Source organism: Hypanus sabinus, chromosome 29 (assembly GCF_030144855.1).
Source record: "Hypanus sabinus isolate sHypSab1 chromosome 29, sHypSab1.hap1, whole genome shotgun sequence".
Classification (NCBI taxonomy): Eukaryota; Metazoa; Chordata; class Chondrichthyes; order Myliobatiformes; family Dasyatidae; genus Hypanus; species Hypanus sabinus.
Genome location: NC_082734.1, coordinates 18,532,150 through 18,556,219, shown reverse-complemented (window position 1 = coordinate 18,556,219; position 24,070 = coordinate 18,532,150). Strand labels below are relative to the sequence as shown.

The following is a 24,070-nucleotide window of genomic DNA, read 5'->3' as shown; positions in this document are numbered from 1 at the left end:
GTTGTTGCTGTGGCGCCACGCCACTAGTTGGCATACCTCACTCCTGTATGCCCTCTCGTCACCACCTGAGATTCTACCAACAGTGGTTTTATTGTTAGCAAATTTATAGATGGTATTTGAACTATGCCTAGCCACACAGTCAGGTGTATATAGAGAGTAGAGCAGTGGGCTAAGCACACACCTCTGATGTGTACCAGTGTTGATCCGCACAGTCTGTGGTCTTCCGGTTAGGGAATGCACAGCAAGTCTTTGTAAGCACACACTCAGCCACATAGGTTTTAATGAAGTCGGTAACAACTGCAACATACTCATACAGGTTCAAAGATGAAACCCTGAAAACAGTCCAGTCCACTGATTCAAAGCAGTCCTGTAGACACTCCTGTGTTTCCCTTGTCCATACCTTCTTGGTCCTCACCACTGGTGCTGAGGTCTTCAGTCTCTGCCTTACTCAGGGAGTAGAAGTACAGCTAAGTGATAAGACTTCCTGAAGTGAGGACATGGAATAGCACGGCAGGTGTTCTTGATGGTGGTGTAGTAATGGTCGTGTGTTGTTTCCTCTGGTATTGCAAGTGATCTGTTGATGGTAATTGTTTAGTGATTTTTTCAGACTGGCCTGGTTAAAATCTCCCAAAATGATAGTGAAGGCATTAGGCTGCATCCGGTACTGAGGGGTTAACCAGGATTCCATGAAATGCAGTCCTAATGTCCCTCTGATCTCAGAGCTAGGGTGCTGAATCATCGATTTTATTCACCAGAGGCACCATGTTTGCCAGCAAGATAGTCATAGGGAGTTTAAAACCCCATTTCCCTAAACGCACTTGTAACCCCGCTCTGCACCCGTGCTTCCTCCGTGGGTGCTTCCGACCACAATCGGTGTTGTTTCTGTCAGTTTTAAGCAGCGATAGTTCATTTAAACGCATTAATACATCTTTGTTGACTGTACTGACCTCGGAAGCAGTTGTGCTTTTTAGTTGTATCAGGCTGAAACGGGAATATTTAATCATACTGCTGCGATTCAAGTTGCACCTAGGTGCCCCGGAAGAATGAGCAATTTTGTGTTCCAGATCTGAGGATCTATCCTGGGCCCAAGCATATTGATGCAGTCACAATGAAGGCTATATTTCATTAGGAATTTGAGAAAATTTAGTACGTCACCCAAGACACTCGTAAATTTATACACATGTAACGTGGAGAGCATTCTAATTGGTTGCATCACTGTCTGGTATGGGTTGGGGGCACTGTACATGATTGAAATAAACTGCACAGCATTGTAAACCCAGTCAGCTCAATTATGAGCATTACCCCTCCCCAGCATCCAGGACATCTTCAACGAGCGATGCCTCTAAAAGGTGGCGCCCATCTTTAAGGACCCCCACATCATACAGGGCATGCCCTTATCTCATTGCTACCATCAGGAAGAAGGTTCAGAAGCCTGAAGGCACACACTCAATGATTCAGGAACAGCTTCTTCCCCTCTGCCATCTGATTCTCAAATAGATATTGAACCCATAAATACTACCTCACTACTTTCCCCCCCTTTCTCACTATTAATTTAGCGTATGCAATTCATTTTTAATTGTGTTACAATGTACTGCTGTTGCATAACAAATTTCACGACATATGCCAGTGATAATAAAAATGATTCTGAATATTGGAAAAGCCTTGAATTTAAGGGGGGGGGGTGGTGTGTGTGTGTGTGAGTGTGAGAGAGAGAGATTATTATATATCATTTAAAAAAAAAATGTTATTATGGATATGCCCAGCAAAATTGCCCCCAGGATGTTGCTGAGCTTTCATCTACAGCTGTTGCAGTCCTTCCCTTGAAGTTGGAGGGCGTTCCAAGAGTTAGACCTGGTGGTAGAGGAGCAGCAATACATTTCTAAGTCGTGATGTTATTCAACTTGACGGGAACCCACGTCATGGTTTTTCATGAGCTTGCTGCTCTTGTGCTGCCTGGTAATTGAGCTCATACTTTGGAAGGTGCTCCAGAGTAACCTGTGCATATAACCAGCACATTTTATATATGGCACATACAGTGGCTACTATTACCAGTGGTGGAGGGTGTGAATGTTCAGGATAGTGCTTTGTCCTGAGTCAACATCCTTGTGAATCTTTTCTACACTTTTTCCAATGGTAAATACGTCCTTCCTACTGCTTAGTGACCTGAATAACACAGTACTCCAAGAGCAACCTAGCCCATGTTTTGTATGACTGTAATATGGCATCTCAACTCTTGTATTCAATTATGTCAGCAAGAGATCAGCAGATGCACGGAAAATGTTCAAGTATTTCTCAAAGCCAGCTTAGGAAAGTGCAACTACTGGGGATCTCTGGCCCACAAACACTCAGGGAGCATTCAGGATAGTTGTAAGAACCTCAAGTTCATGTTGCTAGAACACAAAGAAATATTTTGTGAATGGTGGAAGGAACACATATACCACTTTCCCCTACCTGTTGCCTCATCGCACATTTTCTTCCTTATCTGTGGTACAGTCAGCACATCTCACATAGGTCTCATTAGCCACTTTAGACCCACAGAACCAGAATGGAAACAAGTAATTCTCATTTCTAGTTCACCATCATTCAGGAAAATACATGGCATCAATACAATACCATCTCATCTGCTCATCTACTGTTCATTATTGTCCATAGGATACAAGAGTGCATGGAGTTGGGAATGATGGGAATAGAAAAGGATACTTTTATAACAGGGTTTAACATTAGAGGGCTGTAGTGTATATCAAACACGCACTAAGATCTGTGTGTACATTAGAGAATAAGGTGGCATCACAATCAAATATGTAATCCCAAATGAGGCTGATGAAATTCAATGGTGTTACCAGCAACGTTGCTCTATACTGGAACACCGTATTTAGATTGCCAGCATTTTGCCTCTGGACCACTCCGCTATTTGAAAAGTTGTGCTTGTGACCCTTCCAGAATTCATATCCTAGACTGTACAATATTATTTATCCTGGAGCTTGTTAATGTTTACCAGAACCCATGCCAATGATTCCGTTGTGTGACATTGAACATTGAACCCAGTGTCCACAAATACCTTGCTTTGTTCAGCAGCATGCTGAAGGGTTTACTCATATTCGACACGTTTCACTTACAAAAACTGAGAAGTCGCGAGGGGCACTGCTGGTTGAGCCAAGGAGAGCAATTGACCTTGGAATGTGCTCTAGGGTAAAGGCCGTGGGCCTGATTCGAGCAGCAAGCTGAATGACAACAAAGCCTTGTGAGCCTTTGAATGCCCAACAATTCCCAGGGTGAACATCAGGCTGCAAGAGAGAACAAGAAAAACAAATTATGAAACTGTTGTAGCGTTGTGCTACACGCAGCGCTAAAATTACGACACGGAGTCGGTAACTGCAGTCGAAGGAAAAAACTTTATTCGAAATCTTCAGCCTCACTTTTAAGCCTCCCTCAACCTGCCCCCCATGGCGCAGAGGCTCCAAAGCTCTGTGCTCGCAAACCCCCGTAGGCTATCTAATTGTGAGTCGGTTCGGATGTGCCAGGAAAAGGGTCGCCACACTGTCTACCCACAGTTACCTCAGGAAATCTGTCTCAGTTCTCAAAGGCGGTAGCATATGTAGAGTGCTGAAGGTAGACATTGACTATACGAGTAAGGAGATCACAATACAGCTTTATAAAATATGGGTTAGGCCACTGCCGGAATATTTGCACAGTATGTGTTACCATACTAGCAGAGGGATAGTAGACAGCGGGTACAAAGATGGAATGTCTGGATAGGTTGGGTTTGTTTTCCTTGAAGAGACCCCAGTAGAGGTATAAGAATATGAGTTGGTGATTGGATAGATTAAAAAAACACACACAAACTTCTCCTCAAGACACTGGTTTAAGGCAAGGGGTGAAAGGTATAAAGAGGATCACAGGAGGAATTTTTGGTTGCCATTTGAATATATTGCCTAAGTTTGTAGTAGGAGATACTCTCACCACATTTAAAAAGTTTTTGTGCAAGTACTTGAATTGCCAAATGCCTTTACATGGGGTGGGTACTTGGTCTACGTGGATGTGATTGCCAAAGGACCTCTTTCTGTGCTGTACAGCTCTGAATAGGTTTAGAAAATTTGAACTCTGCCAGACACGAAAAGGGATGTTCTTGCTATGGAGGGAGTGCAGCAAAGTTTCAGTAGACTGATGTATGAAGAGAAAGTCCTTTTAAACTCCAGTGAATACTCTCACAGAAATCTACAACATCTTAACAGGACTGCAAAGATTAGTTTTAGGTACCTAATGTCAAGGACTAGGGTCACCATCTGAAGATAAAGGGAAGACATAAAGAGGGAGGGAAAATCCAGCGAGCATGAACCTGAAGAATTTTGACACAAGGTAGTTGGAATCAAATTATTAAATATGCTAATGAATTAAATATAGTTCTTAAGGCCTGAAGGATCAAAAATGTGGAAAAAAAATCTGAAGTAAGATAGAATTTATTATCAGCCATAATCATACTAATGTAGGAAAAAGGCTCAAAGGGCCTAATTGCCTGTTTGTGTTAGTACTTTTTATTTCAGTTTCGCACCTCAGCTGTGGTGTTTTTAATAAACTGTACTTGGTACTTTTTTTGACTTATATCTTCTTGTACTCTATATTCCTTTATGCAGAAACTAATAAAAATATTGAAAGAGAGCTGTGGTATTGATCAAGCATGCATAATGAACCAGTGCAAGACGTTACTTGACATTTATACCAACACCCTGTCACGTAGTGCATAATTCTCCTGAGTGAGAACTTTTCACATAGCCAATGTCACTTCACATGTAAACTAAATGAATGCAAGTTCAAAGCAGGAGGCAGGCCTGAGTCCTGCTGCACTGAGCAGCAAATCTTAAGCTCGTACAGCATATTTGTACCCATCTATCTCCAGGAATCACTATCTTCAAGAAGGAAGGGAGCAGCAATGTGAGGATTACATACCTGAATGACAGCTCTGGGAGACTGGGAATAGTACCACAGTGGAACTCCGAACAGACTAAGAAGAGCAGTCTTGGTCTCAAAGGTTTCTGAACAGCGAGTGCTGATTACACTGGCACCTAACGAGAAAAATTGTTAAATCACTGAAAAGATAAAGACAATCAACTCTTCAAGAAATATCTAATGTTTAGAAAGAACAACAAAATTCTAGCACAGGGCAAGTGCTCATTTGTGCACTGGACACAAATAATGTAGTAATTTACCTAGGAACTTATTAATTCAGTCCAACTCCAGAAGTTTCATAAATCAACAGTCTACAGGTAACGTCAGTACAGAACTTTCACTGATGCCCATCTCACAGAATTGTGGTTGGGTGTGAGAATCCTCTTAAAATTTAGCATTAATTAACCCAAAATTTTTCCATCCATTGCAACTGTACTGAATGGAGCTATTTTTACAGTGAGTTAATTGCAATGGGGCAAATTTGTGCAGCATAAAATTAAACAAAACTAGAGTGTAAAAAATATTGTTTGTGGTCAGTTGCTGAGACAATTAACATGTCTATATATGATCCTCCTCCCAATTAAAGAAAACAGTAAAGCATTATATTTGACCTTGTTTCAGACAGTGACCAGCAAGGAAGATTTCTTATAGAACAAAATACTGCACAGTAAAGGTCCTTTGGCCCATCAGGTCTGCACTGACCGTGTTGCCAATTTAACTAACCACATGGTCTGTATTCCTCTTTCACTTCTGTTCATGGTTCTTAAACCTTGCTATTGTATCTGCTTCTACCACCTCACCTAGCAGCACATTCTAGGCAGCTATCACAGCATTAATAAAAACCTGCCTCACACATCTGTAAATGTCCCCCTCCCACCCTAAAACTATGCCCTCTTCTGTTCCAGTGAAACCCAGTGTAAGCTTTAGAAGAACCATTTTTCTAAACGCGAGTTTGTTTTCTTTTCTCGCTCTTCTACTGGTGTTTCAGATTTCATTTGAGTCCTGCTAGTTACCTCCTCCCCTAGCTGGCACCACTGCTTGACTCAAATATCTCCTGGTCACCAGTCTATCATGGAACTTTCCTTTTGTTCTCCCGTTCTCTACAACTTAAACCTTGCTTCAAGGAATAAAACTAGCTGGCTAACAGGAGAGAGGACTTGTGAATGGACTTATCAACTGGAGGAAGGTTAAAACAAGTTCCCCAGGGCAGACAAGGACTTCTGCTTTGCTTCGTATGTATCATACACAATGCTGAGTTTCCAAATCTACAAACAACACAAAACTTAGGGACACGGTGAACTGTGAGGGTCATAAAGGAAGAAAATACAGATGAGCAGACAGGTGGCACTGTTAATGGAGTCACATGTTATATTTTTGAAAAAGCAATGAGAGGAGGTGCAAAATAAACTGGGAGGGGAAAATTCAAAAAGGAGTGCTAAAACAGACCTTGAATGAATGGCCCAGGGGCATTGTTCACAAAGAAGGAAAGATGTTTAAAAGAAAAATTAACTTTATAAGTAGAAGCACGGAGTAAAAGAGCGAAGAAATCACAGGGAACATTGCAAATGATACTAAGATAGGAGGCGTTGTGGATAATGAAGTAGGTTTTCAAAGCTTGCAGAGAGATTTAGGCCAGTTAGAAGAGTGGGCTGAGTGATGGCAGATGGAGTTTAATGCTGATAAGTGTGAGGTGCTACATTTTGGTAGGAATAATCCAAATAGGACATACATGATAAATGGTAGGGCATTGAAGAATGCAGTAGAACAGAGTGATTTAGGAATAATGGTGCATAGTTCCCTGAAGGTGGAATCTCATGTGGATAGGTTGGTGACAAAAGCTTTTGGTATGCTGGCCTTTATAAATCAAAGCATTGAGTATAGGAGTTGGGATGTAATGTTAAAATTGTACAAGGCAATGGTGAGGCCAAATTTGGAGTATTGTGTACAGTTCTGGTCACCGAATTATAGGAAAGATGTCAACAAAATAGAGAGAGTACAGAGGAGATTTACTAGAATGTTACCTGGGTTTCAGCACCTAAGTTACAGAGAAAGGTTGAACAAGTTAGGTCTTTATTCTTTGGAGCGTAGGAGGTTGAGGGGGGACTTGATAGAGGTATTTAAAATTATGAGGGGGATAGATAGAGTTGACGGGGATAGGCTTTTTCCATTGAGAGTAGGGGAGATTCAAACAAGAGGACATGAGTTGAGAGTTAAGGGGCAAAAGTTTAGGGGTAACACGAGGGGGAACTTCTTTACTCAGAGAGTGGTAGCTGTGTGGAACGAGCTTCCAGTAAAAGTGGTAGAGGCAGGTTCAATTTTGTCATTTAAAAAAGTTGGATAGGTATATGGACAGGAAAGGAATGGAGTGTTATGGGCTGAGTGCAGGTAGGTGGGACTAGGTGAGAGTAAACATTCAGCACAGACTAGAAGGGCCGATATGGCCTGTTTTCGTGCTGTAATTGTTATATAGTTACAATATAAAACAGAGGTTTGGCCATGGCCACAGCTGGAGCAGTGTTTTCAGTTCTAGTCCTTCACCCTGGGAAAGATGCAAAGCTCTGTTAGAGGTGCAGAAGAGATTTATTGATGTGATTCCAAGAATGAGGGACTTAAGGAATGAAGTTGGGGCTGGATTTAACAGACAGTGCCCTGGGACACAGCTGCACCAACCAACTGGCTGCTTAAACTTTAGATCTATTGTGGCTGGTGCAACGTATACTGACCAGGAGATAAAGTATTCAATAGCATAAACCTCAGCAACTGTGGGGAAAGCTGCACTATCAACACTGGATACCAGATGTACTTTCCCATTCTGGATATCCTCACAGCAAGAGAGAAAGCCAGCCCTCACAACACACTTTCAACCTGTTTCAACCAGGATTGAACTTGGCCCTGGATTTCAGAGATGAATACATCTGATATTTACCAGCAGATTCCAGAGCGTAATCCACCAATCCAATCCGATCAGCACTGTACAGTTCCAGGGCCTGCTCCACAACGTTTTTTACTTCCTGTGAGTGCCAAAAGAGAAGGCAATAATAAATTGGGAAAAGGATGGGTCAGTAGAGCACACATTTCTACCCATGTATTCCCTCTATTCCCACAACCTGGAATTAACCACATCCAATAAAAGTTGGCAGTGGGGTGCACGAGGTGGCAGGATCATATGATAAGGTAAACAATCGATTATTAAAATCCACAAGCTGCACTGTAACCTAATGACGTATTGAGGAGTTAACAGTGGTGACAGCTGTTGAACCTTTATCATCACTACCCAATCATGTTTTCGCACAGTGCTCCTGGCCACAACAGTGTAGGATGGGCAAAGAGTGTGTGATTCTATTAGTTCACCTGGTTGCCACTCACTGTTACATTCATTGGTTACAGCTGCACTTCCTGACCTTCCTGCAGAAAACAACATTTGACCACATCCATCAGTGGTCAGCTCAGAGCATACTGCAGACCCTAGCAGGAGAAAAATCACAGTGGATCCTGTGGGATAATTCTCCAAGCAGAATTGAATCATTTGCCAGAATACTTCAATACTATACTCAGCAACAGGTACCAAGGCCTCATTTGGCTAGCAGAGAGGGGCCCCCCCTACCAGATATTTCCTGTACACTCAGACTCACCACCACATGCTGCCCCTCCCCTAAGATTATGAGCAGATGAGAAAAATCATCCACCTTGTGGGTTACGTTTGCCAATAGGACTGGAAAAAGGTGCAGCTGCACAACAGAAGACTCTGATCTACAAACCGTTTCCGAAGGTACAAAACAGATGATGATTAACTTGGTCACTAATTTTGATCTGTCTGAAATCTGGTCTTCCAGAGTAAGATGTCAGACTGACACATTCTGAGGTGCAGCTGTACGTGCCAGGGAACACAATGAAGCTCTCAGTGTATGCATCATGAAGGCTCCAAGGGAAGGACTAGTTGAGGGTTGTTTCCACGCTCTTGACAGATGAATTGTTTAAAGGAGGAAACACAAATGTTTGTAAAACAAAGTATTGAATTGATGAAATGAGGAGAAAGGTGTGCCCATTGCATTTACTGTGTATACTCAGTGAGTGTATGTTCGTGATTTTCTGCTGCTGTAGCTCATATTCTTCAAGATGCTCTTCTGCATCTTCAAAGGTGTTCAAAGATGCTCTTCGGCACACCACTGTTATAAAATGTGGTTATTTGAGTTACTGTCACCTTCCTTACAACTTGAACCAGTCTGGCCATTCTCCTCTGACCTCTCAGTAACAAGGCATTTTCACCCATAGAGCAACTCACTGGCTGTTTTCTTTATGTCTTTGCACCATTATCCGTAAACTCTAAAGACTGTTATGTGTGAAAATCTCAGGACATCTGCAGTTTGAGATACTCGTTTGGCACCAATGGTCAAAGTTATTTACATCACATTTCTTCCCTATTCTGAAGTTCGGTCTTATGCACTAAGTTGCTGCCACATGATTAGCTGTTTAAATATTTGCATTAATGAACAGATGTACAGGCATATCTAATAAAGTGGCCATTAAGTGTATATTATGAATAAAGTACATTTCTGAAAAAGAGATGTCTGTTAGGACGTACCTCAAAAATTCCTGCCCTGACAAGTGCTAAATTTTGCTCTGTTGCCTCACCAGGGTTGTATGAAAGACCTGTGAGAATCTTCTTCTCCAAGCCTGCAAGAAGGTTTTCAAGTTCCTTGCGATGCACCAGCTGTGCTGTCAGTGCTTGCCCTGATGGTACCTCTGTGCTGTCCAGTGGTGAACCAAACAGCAGCTTGTGGACCAGCGGGACCAGTGCCGCCTGCATTGGAAGACAAGGAGAAGGGTCAGTGCTTCTTCTGGTATAGGGGTTAACACCACACGCAGATAACCAAATCTCGTTGTCACCTTAAAAATATATTGTGCTTTATTTTATGCTTAAATTTATGTCTTGGGGAGGGAAATAGGGCAAAGGAAAATATGATAGCTGAAAGGATACTAAATAAAATGGAGGAATAGAGGGATCTTTAAAAGCTTATCCACAGATCTCTGACAACAGTGAGATAGGTAATCTTGGAAAATCTGCAGATGCTGGAAATCAAAGTAATACACCCAAAATGCTGCAGGCCAGGTAGCATCTATGGAAAAGAGCAAACAGTTGACGTTTTGGCCTCCAGCATATTGTGTACATCAATTAGGTAATCTTGGAACTATGGAAAACATTAGATTCTGGTCGTCTCACTACTGGACGGGTACCGGAGAGGTGCAAGAAAGATTTACAAGGATGTTGCCAGGAATGGACAATGATGGTTATGAGGGGAGCATCTCCAGGATCTACAGCAGGAAAATGGGAGTAATTCTGAGATTATGAGAAATCTATTGACTTGGGACTCAATGGGCTACATTGGTTCCAGTGTAGCAAGTTCTTGGATAGGCACTCACAAATCATTAAGAGAGGACAGGAAAAGGAATATGGTTGGAAAATAAGCCCAACTCAAACTGCCTGGAGTGAGGTATGGAACTACCCAGCCGTCATGCAGGGAACAAGGGCCACAGTAGTGAAGATAGAACTACAGATTATTACAAATCTTTGGGGGTGGGGAGAGAGAGATACCTTTGAGGTTCTAACATTTGACTATAGTTCATTCTTTGGGGCACTCCTCTGTTTTCATGGATGATTGCAAAGAAAAAGCATTTCAGGATGTGTATTGTATACAATTCTCTTAACATTAAATCGTACCTTTGAAATCCTAATCCGAACCAACATTTCCCATCTTGTTAAATGTTAACCTTTTCATGACCTTTTTAGCAATACAGACAGTGCTGAGAATCAAATTCTGTCCATCTAGCTCCAGACAAAACATTCCTTTTCATTTTAAGTTCCTTAACAAGATTGCTTTCTCCTGGGTGACAGAGGCACTAACAAGAGTTTTGATCTTTTTACTGCTTAATAAAAACAATTTGTAACACCTACATCACCCGTCATACTTTCAACCCTGTTGCCAAGTGCTTGCATATTGGAAACCACATCTTTCTGGGCCGTGTGTGCAGCCTGCAGCTCCAGCTGGGTCTGGCTCAGTTGGTCCTCCAACTGGCCAACTGCATACAGTAACTTCTTCTGTTCATCAGTCATGCTGCATCGAACAAGACAAACAGAAAGAGCAGGCTGACAACAACTTAGTTAAAATTTAGTTACTGCAAAATCCCAGAGTAGATTGTGTTATGAATGTACCACAGCTCTGAGGGGCCGAAGGGTTGCGGGCTAGCCCCCTCCTTTGTGAGAATCGCAAGATCACTATTGAGTCCGTTCAGGAGACCCAGGAAATGAGAGAAAGACATGCAGAATTCACAAAGATTGGAATGTGACCTGGCCTCTGAGAAGGTGGACCCATTGATAACGGCTATCGTCTCTTGGAGACGGACTTGTGTATTGCATCCTGTATGATGCATCGAAGCCCCAGGCAATGAACAGAGCGGGAGGTTGGTGGAGAGATTGCATCATCCCAGACGCACCAGAAGAAACGCTAGCGATCCCGTAATAGCGGAAGCCAGTGGGGGAGGCCACGTGCGTTTGGTTCCATTTGCCCCGGAACCGGTGTCCTTTACCACAAAAGAACGGCTTTTAGCTAACAACGGGGAGCAACTTCCAACGACTCTCGAAGGATTGACATCATAAAAGGACTGGGCAAGTTTTAACCTGTCTTTCTCTCAAACCAAAACGCTGCAGCTTGAACGAACCTAAAGTGACTTTCATATTTCCATCGGACAATCCATTATCCCCTAGACAACGATACAGCTTATTTCTTATTGATTATCATTATACCTGCACGTTTAGATTTAGTATTGATGACGTATATTATCTGTATGTTTGCATTGATATTATTTTGTGTATTTTTATCAATAAATATTGTTAAAAATAGTACCATCAGACTTCAACGGACTTCTCTATCTTTGCTGGTAAGTGACCCAGTTACGGGGTACGTAACAATTGAAAAATAATTTTTAGCAAATTCTGAAAACACATCAGCACATCCAAAGGAATCCTGCTCCACTCTGTTTACTGCAGCTGACTAGCGCCTCTCACAGTATCCAGAACCAGGCGATTCCCAGTCTCTCCAGTCACCTGGGGCAACGATAGGGATGGGAGATGTCAACCTCAGTGAGCCAGAGTTAAGAAACAGAAAAGTTAACCATGTTTCTCAGTGATTTTTGGGGCCTAAATCTTTGGATCAACAACTAGACAAGGTTCAGCACTTTTGAAATGGTAGCAAGGCAGGAAACGTGGAGACACACACATTAATTCTGCAAGAAGGCAAGAGCAGAGTTGTCCAGTAAAGGGTGTTAAACTTTCATACAGCAGCCAGAGAAGCTCCCCTTCGAGGGGAAAGGCTGTGCTGTTGTTCATCTCCTGACTGGAAACATAGGACCAGTGTTATACTGCTTCCAGCTCAGCCAGAAGCAGACTTACTGCTGTGCAACCTACGACAGGCTTCTGATATAGCTGCAGACAATGCGGACAGCATGTCAACATCCAGCTGCTAATTTGGTAACAGTTAACTTTGCAGCTGTGTCTACCACTGTGAGCAGTTTTACAGTGTCAGGAAATGTGACCACAACCCACCCCTGTACCTTTCAACAGCAGATTCCACTCCCTTCACCTTCTGTAACATCTCCTAAGGAAGGAAATCAACAAAATTCATTTCTTCTTAAATTGCATATTTTAATTCTATTCATATCTACACTTACCCCACAACAACATGTATATGCACACACACCAAATACATAGTGTCTTTATCTTTGCACTTATGATATTTCCTTATGACATAGAAGGCAATTTCAGCTCATTGAGTTTCATGCTGTCACAGAAAAACAGAATCCATCATCAGCGACCCTCATCACCCAGGCCATGCTCTCATCTCGCTGCTGCCATCAGGAAGGTGGTACAGGAGCCTCAGGACTCTCACCACCAGGTTCAAGAATAGTTACTACCCCTCAGCCATCAGGCTCGTGAACCAAAGGGCCACTTGGCCACTGGAATGTTCCCAAACCTATGAACTCACTTTCAAGGAATCTTCATTTCATGTTTTTTTTTAAATTTCTTGCTTATTTGTTTATTATTATTTCTTTCTTTGTACATTTGCAGTTTGGTGTCTTTTTGTTGTCGTGGCCATTCCTCAAGGTCAAGGATGATGGTCTTTGCTTCATTTCCACAAAGCAAAGACACCTGTGTGTGTATTTGTTTAATGTGTACTTGATGTTGCACACCAAGATCAATGGCATGGAAACCACGACGATGGTGTCTTTTGCATACTGGTTGAATGCCCAAGTTGTTGCACTCTCTCTTTGGTTCTGTTATGGTTATTCTAGCATGGATTTATTGGGTATGCCCATAATAAAATGAATCACAGGGTTTATATGGTGACATGTATGTACTTTGATTATAAATTTACTTTGAACTATGCCTACTCAGATAGAATTTCATTCCTCCTAATTTCCCCTGTAACCAGTTCTCTGCATTTCCAAATACTTTCCAAATCCTACCACTCACTTGCACACCAGGGTCAATTTACAACTGGCATGTCTTTGGGATGCGGGAGGAAACCAGAGCATCTCTATAAAATCTACATAGTCACAGTCTAAAATTTATTCTAGAGCTATTTGATTTAAACACTTGTTCCATCTGCACACAGATAGTCCCCAAGGTCATGATCAAACTTGGTTCATTGGCACAGTGAGAAAGTGGGTCTTCCAGCTGAGACACTGTGCTGCCTTTCTACTGAAATATCAATAATGTCTTGTTTCCCGTCTGACTTTGTGGATTCCAAGGTGGGAACTGCAGACTTTTCCCATAGATGGGGCAGGAGGCAGCTGCTAGGTGGGCAACCTGGGATGTGGTATGCATCTTACACTGCTCACATAGGGAGTCTGTTTGCTCCTGATGCATTGACTCGAGGTTCACTTTCAGCAGTCGCAAGCCAGGAATTCCCAGCATATAGTAGGTACACATAATATATTTTTCCAGATCTATCTACCTGAGCCATAGGGACTATACTGTGCTTTAGTGTTCTACGCTCATCAGTGTATTTCTTCTCACTACAACTTGGAATAGTGCATCTGTGCCTGACCTTATGTGACTGACTGGATATTGTCTGAGAGACAACACTGACATTAGTGTGCTTATATCTCCAGTGAATATGGAAGATTGTGAAAGCAGCACTGGATATATTTTATAAGAGATCCAGCATGGTAACAGGCCCTTCCAGTGCAACGAGCCCAAGCCACCCAGTTAACACCCGAATATTCAATTAACCAGTATGCCTTTGGAATGTTGGGAGAAACCAAAGAACCCAGAGGAACTCCACGTGGTCACGGGAAGAATGTACAAACTCCATACAGAGAGCAGCAGAATTGAACCAGGGTTGCTGGTGCTGTAATGGCATTACGTTACTGTGCCACCCCAATATCTCTGCAGCATTTTAAGATGTCTGCTGTAGAGAGCCCAGGTACAAGAGGGAAGGGACACTGGACTTTGATCTTGAATATCCTATACCTCATACATACAATGGCCGTGCAGACTCCCTTAAGGAGATGATGAAACCAGTTCACACTGATCAGTCTCTGGATGTGTGGATCCAAGTAGGAGACAGTGATGTTGAAGTACACAGAGACTTTTACCTGACTGGATTATTGCCCTACTTACACTGTGTCCTACCTGGTAGACTCAATAAAAGGCTCTATGTTTCACACACAAGACCACCGAGAGGGCAGGCATGCCTGCCCAGGTTTGATCCAGATGCTTTCCATTTCCCTCCGTCTCAGATTTCAAAATGCCCAGTGGTCATTTTTCTCCTTTTTCTGTTATGTGCTTGCAATTATTGAATTTTCTAATAGTCTGTGCCCCATATCCATCAATGCTGGATTTGCTGGCTGGCTCAGAATGATCACAGGGCTGGACCAAGACTCCACTACCTGTCACAACTTAATTTAACTGTAGCAACTTAATACCCACAAGATGGAGTGGGATTCTCTGCTAAAGAGGCTGGGGAGACTTAATCCCCAAATATATTCTAGGCTGAGGTGACCGACTTTAATATATGGAACATGAGGATAAACGGTTAGCATATAATGCAGCTCTGAGGTATGGGGCGAAGGAGAGAAGGCCCTCCTGATATTGGTGCCAGGTCTCACTTAGATGAAAAGTTATGAACTCACACCTGATTGATAGACAGTGTAGTCAAGGGGCAGGCACAGGATGGGAGACCAAGTCGACAAGAATCTGCTCCCCTAATCACAAGCAGGCCAAGAGAGACTGCCACACTAGAATCATCAGCCCCCTTACCTCTCTTGTACCCACCTGGTTTTGACTTCTAACTGTCCGTAGCTCAGGCTCCATCTGGCCCTCTTGCTTCTGCTGGATGGCAGCTATGTCAGCCTGGAAGTGAACAGACCAAGTGTCACCAAATTTCCCCAGTTACATCTCCTCTCTCCCCAAGGTCCTGAGCCTCACCAAGAATACACATCCTTACCCTGAGCATCTCCATCCCCCACCTTTCCACAGAGAGATTACCAGGCTGCTGACAGCCAGAGCCAGATCTCCTGTGCTCAGACTATCTGCCCACACCTCACCCAAATCACTGTCTGATAACCCCCTACCGCACTCCCCAATGAACTGGCTTCACATTTCACTGATGTCCTGACTCGCAGTGGTGGGAGGGTCCCTAGCCGTGCTACCAGGAGCGGAGACGGAATTTGACACTCACCTGAACCTTTCTCAGCGAGTCAAAGGGCAGGCTGTCCCGAAGCTCCTCCAGTTTCTGGTTGGTCATCTCGCCAAGCAGCTTGGTGATGTGGGCCTGTGTCAGTGGGGGTGTGACATGATCGGGCTGTGCCTCCGTGGGCTGACCCTGCCCATTGCTTTGGTCCAGCCAAGCCCGGAAGTCAGTGGTCAGCTGTTCGAGCTGCAGCTCCATTCTCTGCACTCGTGCCTGCAATTCAGACTAGAAATGATGCTAGACATCAGCCCAGTCCAGAACATTACCCGCCACCACCTGTCAACCAGATGTATTGCCACAGCCAAGGCTCGACTCTTCTGTGGGGCATCCCAGAAATCTAAAACACTGCCTTCGCAGCTGACACTGGCAGCCCTCCCCAACTTCTAATCCCAATCAATTTGCCCCCCCCAGCCAACCAATTTGCCTACCTCATTATTAACTCCCTCCTCTCTCTACTAATCCCTGTCCCTCCCTTCAGCCATTCCTCCTCCTGTTGCTGTTTCCCTCTTTGTCACCACCTCCCCCTACTTTTCTAGCTCTCCCGTTCCCTTCTCACCAACTCCACTGATCAACATTTCTCCAGTGTTTGATTTTAAGCCCTTACTAAAACAAAACACTCACAGACTGAAGAAAGAGCAACTCCCACCTCGGGTATCACGTCTTCACGATGTTAAATTAGATGTTGCATTGTGCCTGGGTGGTGGCAGGCTCTTACCAACACCTCATAACCACAGACACAAACCAACAAGAGTCTCACTTCTCTTTCTGTGAGGAGACTGTATGCAGTTTGATTCCACATTTACTTACTGGAGCTGACATGCACACTATGGCCTCAGAAGCCTCCTGCACTGTAATGACCAAAATTATTCACCCAAGTTAGTTCTTTGGACTCTTCCTGACTTGTTGCCATTGGAGGAGGAATGGGTGCTAACCACACAGATACAGGCAGATGACAAGGACTGTGCAAACTGCACACACATGGGTGCAGGGAGGGCAGTGCTGCATAAAATAACCAAAGGCCATGTGTTGTGAAATTCTTAGAAACCAGCCACAATTCTATCAGCCTGTGAGTGACTGGTCAGTTGCCTGAGAGTGACTGAATGACTGCAAAATAGGTTCTTAATGCTGAACTGGAAGGTCAGGACTCAGACCAGGTGTGTCAGAGGAAACGACAGCCTTCATTCAGAAACCTGCTAGGCCAGGTTTTCTTGAGGATCAAGAAATTAATTCATGGCGATGAACTGCCCGTCAAGGCAAAAGAAATGCTGAAGCACTCTTCCCACCCCAGCCCTTCCCCACAGGATCTTTAAAGATCTTTAAAGGTCAATGGCTGCATTACTGTGCAGTCGATTCAGATGTGGGTCCCATCTACAGATGTCAGCTGCACTGGAATGACAGGCAAGTGAATGGGAGACCAGACAGAAGCACCTTCGGAAGCTGGAGAGATGGATGTTTGATTGACAGGAAGGAGGGGGATAACCAAATCTTCTGTGTTGTGATTGGCAGGGAGGATGGGCAACTAGGTGAATGACAGGGAGAGAAGAATGGCTGATTGGGTCAGACTTGCCCTACACAAGGATTTTTTTTAGTGTGCATTGTCTCAATGTTGGAGGTGAATGGCATCACTCCTTCCCTCACTCCCCATGTAGAGAGTTCTAACTCATGGAGTTCTCCATGATAATTTTGTAATACAGCCCTCTGATTTGATCACCTCTCTCTGTTTGAAGCTGCTTCTTGAATGAGCTGAAGGGAGAATTTTTCCCATTTGGAGAACTGCAATTTGCGGACCAAAGACCAGCCACATAGCACTAGCTTAAGGAACTGTAAGAGGCAAGGGTTTATATACACAACTGGAACAGCATTGGTGTGCTGTAGCCTCTCCAGCTCCAACACCCTGTCAGCTCATCTGCCCACAGGAGGGAGTATATCTATACAGCCATTTCCCTGCAGTCCCCTGTGAGCACACAACTTGCCTGACATCAGTATCATGTGCAAAGAAATTTCCTCCAACTACAAGACAAAAGCAGTTGATGAACAGTTCAGTCCACTGTTCAAGCCTAGCACCTGCTGCTTGTCCTCCAGCCTAGACTGAGTGCCAAACTGTTATAGGAAGGGAATTTCAAATTTGAAACTTTGATCTCTGAAGGCACAGCGAAGGCAGCAAATAATGGCATTTCAGTGTCCCGGACAAGATGAGTCCGAGTCCGCATGGATTTATGAAGGAAAAATCATACTCGACTAATCTTCTGGAGTTTTTTTGAGGATGCAACTATGAAAATGGACAAGGGACAGCCAGTGGATGTAGTGTACCTGGATTTCCAGAAAGCTTTTGATAAAGACCCACATAGATTAGTGGGCAAAATTAGGGCACATGGTATTGTGGGCAGAGTACTGACATGGATTGAATATTGGCTGGCTGACAGAAAGCAAAGAGTAGGGATTAACGGGTCCCTTATGGCAGACTGTGACCAGTGGGGTACCGCAAGGTTCGGTGCTGGGACCGCAGCTGTTTACAATATACATTAATGAGTTAGATGAAGGGATTAAAAGTAACATTAGCAAATTTGCTGATGACACAAAGCTGGGTGGCAGTGTGAAATGTCAGGAAGATGCTATGAGAATGCAGGGTGACTTGGACAGGTTGGGTGAATGGGCAAATGTATGGCAGATGCAGTTTAATGTGGATAAATGTGAAGTTATCTACTTTGGTGGCAAGAACAGGAAGGCAGATTACTATCTAAATGGAGTCAAGTTAGGAAAAGGGGAAGTACAACGAGATCTAGGTGTTCTTGTACATCAGTCAATGAAAGCAAGAGGAATTGAGTATAGGAGTAAAGAGGTCCTTCTGCAGCTGTACAGGGCCCTGGTGAGACCACACCTGGAGTATTGTGTGCAGTTTTGGTCTCCAAATTTGAGGAAGGACATTTTTGCTATTGAGGGAGTGCAGCGTAGGTTCACAAGGTTAATTCCCGGAATGGCAGGACTGTCATATGTTGAAAGATTGGAGCGACTGGGCTTGTATACACTGGAACTTAGAAGGATGAGACGGGATCTGAGTGAAACACATAAGATTATTAAGGGATTGGACACGCTGGAGGCGGGAAGCATGTTCCCGCTGATGGGTGAGTCCTGAACTAGAGGCCACAGTTTAAGAATAAGGGGTAGGCCATTTAGAACAAAGATGCGGAGAAACTTTTTCACCCAGAGAGTGGTGGATATGTGGAATGCTCTGCCCCAGAAGGCAGCAGAGGACAAGTCTCTGGATGCATTCAAGAGAGAGTTAGATAGAGCTCTTATAGATAGCGGGGTCAAGGTTTATGGGGAGAGGGCAGGAACAGGGTACTGATTGTGTATGATCAGCCATGATCACAGTGAATGGCAGTGCTGGCTAGAAGGGCCGAATGGCCTACTCCTGCACCTACTGTCTATTGAGTCGGACCTCCAGGGTGATTGAAAGTTGGTCAAGATAACAGAGGGGGAAGAACACAATCATGGATTGGTTTGAAACTGAAGAACTGCAAAATCAAAATCTCTCATCACAAAGACCCAAAGGTAGGTTAACTGCTGCAATAAATTATCTGTGTAAAACTCTGATGGGCTGAATGGTTTTCTTCTTAATATAGATACTAGAGTTTTGGTGATCCAGTGGACGCAACACAACTGAAAGCATCAAATTGTCTGGGAAAGGGTGAGAATATCTGTCACGCATTTTTAAAAAAATCTCCACATTCAAGGGCATTGGTCCATTCTCCTGCATCATACTGAACAGGCACATTGTGAGGAAACTAGGCTCTGCAAATGTAACTGGGGTAACAGCCTTTAGACTGTTGGTCTGCAGGTGATGGGAGGTGTCAGCAGAGGAGGCACCAAGGAAGGCAATAGGGCATTTATTTTGGCACCTACATGACTGAGGCTGGCTTTAAAGGGCCAGTTAAGTTTCTCAGATTGTGTTATTTTGGAAGAACTCCAGTGAGTGTAGGGATGCACTGGGTATTCACTGGATTCTGGAACCATCCTCGAGTCTCGGATATGGGGACAAGTACACTGATAACAACCTATGGATGTGCAAGTTGCTAAAGCCACTGATGGCTGTACCATTTGGGGTGTGGGGGGGGGGGGGGGCGGAGAGTAGACTTTGTGGGAACCTGCAGCCATAGTAACTCCAGCAAATCTGTGAGCCAGGCTGGAGATGCGACTCCAGGAGCTACAGTGAGATTTGCCACCAGAGTGAACCAAAAGCTACCGACTTAATGCATAGGAGCTCACCTGTAGAGTGAGGTCCAGCACAGGGGCTGCCGGCTCCTGAGGCCCAACTACCCTCTTCTCAGTTCCTGCTCCTTCCACTGGCTTCTCAGCACGAGACCAGATACTTCTGGCTGATAGTAAGAGGCAAACACCTGCAGAGGCAGAACAAAAAGAAAGCATACATTTAAGATACAGAAGGCAATTTGGCTCATAGTGTTGGTGCCAGTTTCCCACCCTAACCCACCTCTGCACTACATCTGCAGCCCTGCGGGCCTTGGCTCTTCAAGAACACACCGAGCTTCAATGTTGTGAGGGTTTCTGCCTCTCCACTCCCCAGCATCCAGGGAGAAGCTTTCTCATCAACCCTCATTTTATCCTTCTACCACTACTTTAAATCTATGCCTCTTGGTTCTTGACCCATCAGCCAAAGAACAGGTCCTTTCTATAAATTCTATCCAGGTTCCCACTTATGCACCTTAATTAAATGTCCCCTCAAACTCCTCTTAAAACAGTTCCAACCCATTCAACTTTTTGTCATGGCTGAAATTCCAGTCCCGGCAACATCCTTATAAATTTCTTTTACACCCTCTTCAGTGTAAACAGATCTTTCATGTCATGTTGTGACAAAAACTGCACAGAAAGCCTTCTGGCATAACCTCCTTGCTCTTATATTCTATACCTTGATCGATTTTTAACAAAAAGTATCTTAAAAACGTAGAATCATACAACATGGAAACAGACGACTTGGCCCTACTTGTCCAAGCTGACTAATTTGCCTACCTGAACAAGTCTCATTTGCTGACATGTGGACCATATTCCTTTCCTATTCGTATACCTGTCTAAATGTCTTTTATATGTTGTCATTGTACCTTGCTCTATCATTTCTTATGACAGCTCATTCCATATGCCCAGCACAGTTTGTGTGAAAAGCTGCCCTATAGATTTTTCCCTCTTGCCTTAAATCAATTCCCTCTAGTTTCAGACTCTTGCACCCTGGCAAAAAGATTAATCATTCTTGAATGTGCCTCTCTACATAGATGCTATTCAACTTGAGTATTTTCTGCATTGGTTCATTAGCATTTTGTACTCTCTATCCACTCCATTGGAGAAGAGGCGAGCTGTAGTGATAGGGGATTTGTTGGTTAGGGGTATAGAAAGGAGATTTTGTGAACAAGAACAAGATTCCTGGGTGGTATGTTGCCTCCTGGGTGCCAGGGTCAGGGATATTTCAAATCCAGTCCTCAGGAGGGGGCGCAGCCAGAGGTTGTTAATCTCAATACCAATGATATATGTAGGAGGGGTGACAGGGTACTACAAAGTGAGTTCAGTGAATTAGGTGCAAAATTAAAGGATAGAACCTCCAGGGTTGTGATCTCAGGACTGCTGCCTGTGCCAGATGCTAGTAAGGTCAGAAATAGGAAGATTATACAGTTTAACATGTGGCTAAGGAGATGGTGCAGGAGGCAAGGCTTCAGGTTTTTAGAAAATTGGGCTCTCTACCAGGGAAGGTGGGACTGTACAGAAAGAATGGTTTGCATCTCAATTCGAGGAGCAGCTAATATCCTAGCAGGAAGTGCGGGTGGGTGGGAAGGGGGGAATAAACTAGAGACACAGGGGGTTGAGAACGAGCATGCCAGAAAAGAGTGGAGTGGTTGTGGGAAAGCCATTGTTATGCATACATACGTCAGGAATCAGAAGGTTGACCATGATGGGACTAATGTTCTGAGCTGCGTACAGTTCAACACAAGCAGTATTGTAGGAAAGGCGGATGAGCTTAGGGCATGATCAGCATGTGGAGTTATGATACTGTAGCTATTGACTGCCATTGCTGAGACTTGGTTGCAGGAAGGGCAGGACTGGCAGCTCATTGTTCCGGGGTTCCATTGTTTTAGACGTGGTAAAGCAGGAGGGATTAAAGGGGGAAGGTGGCATTGCTAGTCTGGGAAAATGTCATGGCAGTGCTCTGTCAGGACAGACTGGAGAACTCATCTCTTGAGGCTTTATGGATAGAACTGAAGAACAAGAAAGGCCTGACCACATTAATGGAATTACATTATAAACCACCCAACTATCTACAGGATTTACAAGAGCAAACTTGAAAAAACATCGCAGACTGTTGAAAGAAACAAAACACTGTGATAGTGGGTGATTTTAACTTTCCACATATTGACTGGGACTCCCATACTGTAAAAGGATTAGAAGGGAAAGTTTATCAAATATGTTCAGATAAGTTTCCTTAATCAGTAAACAAAAGTCCCAACTAGAGAGAGCAATACTAGATCTTCTATTAGGGAATGAGACAGGACAGGTGACAGAAGTTTGCGTAGGGGAACACTTTGCATCTAGTGATCATAATACCATTAGTTTCAAGCTAATTATGGAAAAGGATTGGTCTGGTCTGTGGGTTGAGATTCTAAACCGGAGTAAAGCCAATATTGATGGCATCTGGCAAGTGTAGATTGGGGCAGGTTGTTTCAGACAAAGGTGTACTTGGTAAGGGGGAGACCTTCAGAAGTGTAATTTTGAGAGTACAGAATTTGTACTGCATGTCCCTGTCAGAATAAAAGGCAAGGATAACTGATTTTGGACATCTTGGCTTTCAAAAGATATTGAAGTCCTGGTTCAGAAAATGATTTAGCTGCATTAACAGGTATAGGCAAGTAGAAACAAATAAGGCAGTTAGGGTGTATAAGAAATATAAGAGAACACCAAGGAGAAAATCAGGAAGGCCAAAAGAAGGCACAAGGTTGCTCAAGCAGACAAGATGAAGGATATTCCCAATGACATCCATAGATATATTAAGAGCAAAAGGATAAAACTGACAAGGGACAAAATTTGGTGCTCTGGAAGATCAATAAGAAAATCTGTGTGGAGCCGAAAGAAATGGGGGAAATCTGAAATTGATTTTTTGCTGCTGAATTTACTCAAGAGATGGACAGAGTTTATAGAACTGAGGCAAAACAGTAGTGAGGTCATGGACCCTATACAGATTACAGAGGAGGAGTTGTTTGTTGTCGAGGCAAATTAGGGTGGATAAATCCGCAGGGCGTAACAAGGTGTTCACTTGATCCCCGTGGGAGGCTAGTGCTGAAATTAGAGGCCTTAGCAGAGATATTTTAAACATCCTTAGGCACTGGTGAGGTGCCAGAGGATTGGAGGATAACTAATCTTGTTTCACTTTTTAAGCAAGGCTCTAAGAATTAGCCAGTGAGCCTGATATCAGTAGTGAGAAAATTATTACAAAGTATTTGAAGGGACTGAATAAAGTATTTGGATAGACAGGGACTGATTAGAGATGGTCAAGATGGATTTGTGTGTTGTAGGACGTGTCTAACTAATCTCATTATTTTTTTGAGGAAGTTACCAGGAAAGTTGAAGGCAAGGCAGTGAATGTTGTCTACATGGACTTTAACTGGACCTTTGAAAAGGTAGCTCATGGGAGCTTGGTCAAGAAGGATCAGTGGTTTGGCATTGAAGATGAGGTAGTAAATTGGATTAGGCATTGGCTTCGCAGAAGCCAGAGAGTGTTAGTAGATGGCTGCCTCTCTGATTGGAGGTCTTTGACTAGTGGTGCGCCACAAGGATCGGTGCTGGGTCCTTTGTTGTTTGTCATCTATATCAATGATCTGGATAATGCAGTAAACTGGATCAGCAAATTTGTGGATGACATCAAGATTGGGGATGTATTTGACAGTGAGGAAGACTACCATGGCTTGAAGCAGGATCTGCATCAGCTGGAAAATAGCAGATGGAATTTAATGCAGTCAAGTGCAAGGTCTTGCACGTTGGTTGGACCAGCCAGGGTAAGTCTTATACAGTAAGCACTAGGGCAATGAAGAGTGAGTGCATAGAACATGGGGATCTGGGAATACATGTCCATAATTCTACGAAAGTTACATCACAGTTAAGTAGGGTCCTAAAGAAAGCTTTTGGCACATTGGCCATCATAAGTCCAAGTATTGAGTACAGAAGTTGGGATGTTATTTTGAAATTGTAGTACATATTGGTGAGGCCTAAGCTGGAGTATTGTGTGAAGTTTTGGCCACCTACCTACAGGAAATAAGATTGAAAGAGTGCAGAGAAAATTTGCAAGGATGCTCTTGGGACCCAAGGACCTGAATTATGGAGAA

The 24,070-nt window shown here is 43.6% G+C and overlaps 1 protein-coding gene across 2 annotated transcripts in view; it reads right to left on the bottom strand.

Annotated features, from left to right (window-relative positions):
- The window catches only part of LOC132383088 (SUN domain-containing protein 2-like), a 64,730-nt gene that overhangs the window by 4,096 nt on the left and 36,564 nt on the right, over nt 1-24,070 (bottom strand). The window contains exons 8-16 of one of the 2 annotated variants that reach the window (XM_059953868.1): nt 19,962-20,092; nt 15,684-15,920; nt 15,278-15,355; nt 12,553-12,596; nt 10,898-11,057; nt 9,527-9,745; nt 7,871-7,955; nt 4,945-5,060; nt 3,117-3,284 (exon numbers count right to left, since the gene is read on the bottom strand). In XM_059953868.1, the coding sequence (XP_059809851.1) occupies nt 3,117-3,284; nt 4,945-5,060; nt 7,871-7,955; nt 9,527-9,745; nt 10,898-11,057; nt 12,553-12,596; nt 15,278-15,355; nt 15,684-15,920; nt 19,962-20,092 (1,238 nt within the window). The remainder of the gene's footprint in view (nt 1-3,116; nt 3,285-4,944; nt 5,061-7,870; nt 7,956-9,526; nt 9,746-10,897; nt 11,058-12,552; nt 12,597-15,277; nt 15,356-15,683; nt 15,921-19,961; nt 20,093-24,070) is intronic. The other variant, XM_059953869.1, reaches the window with a different exon arrangement.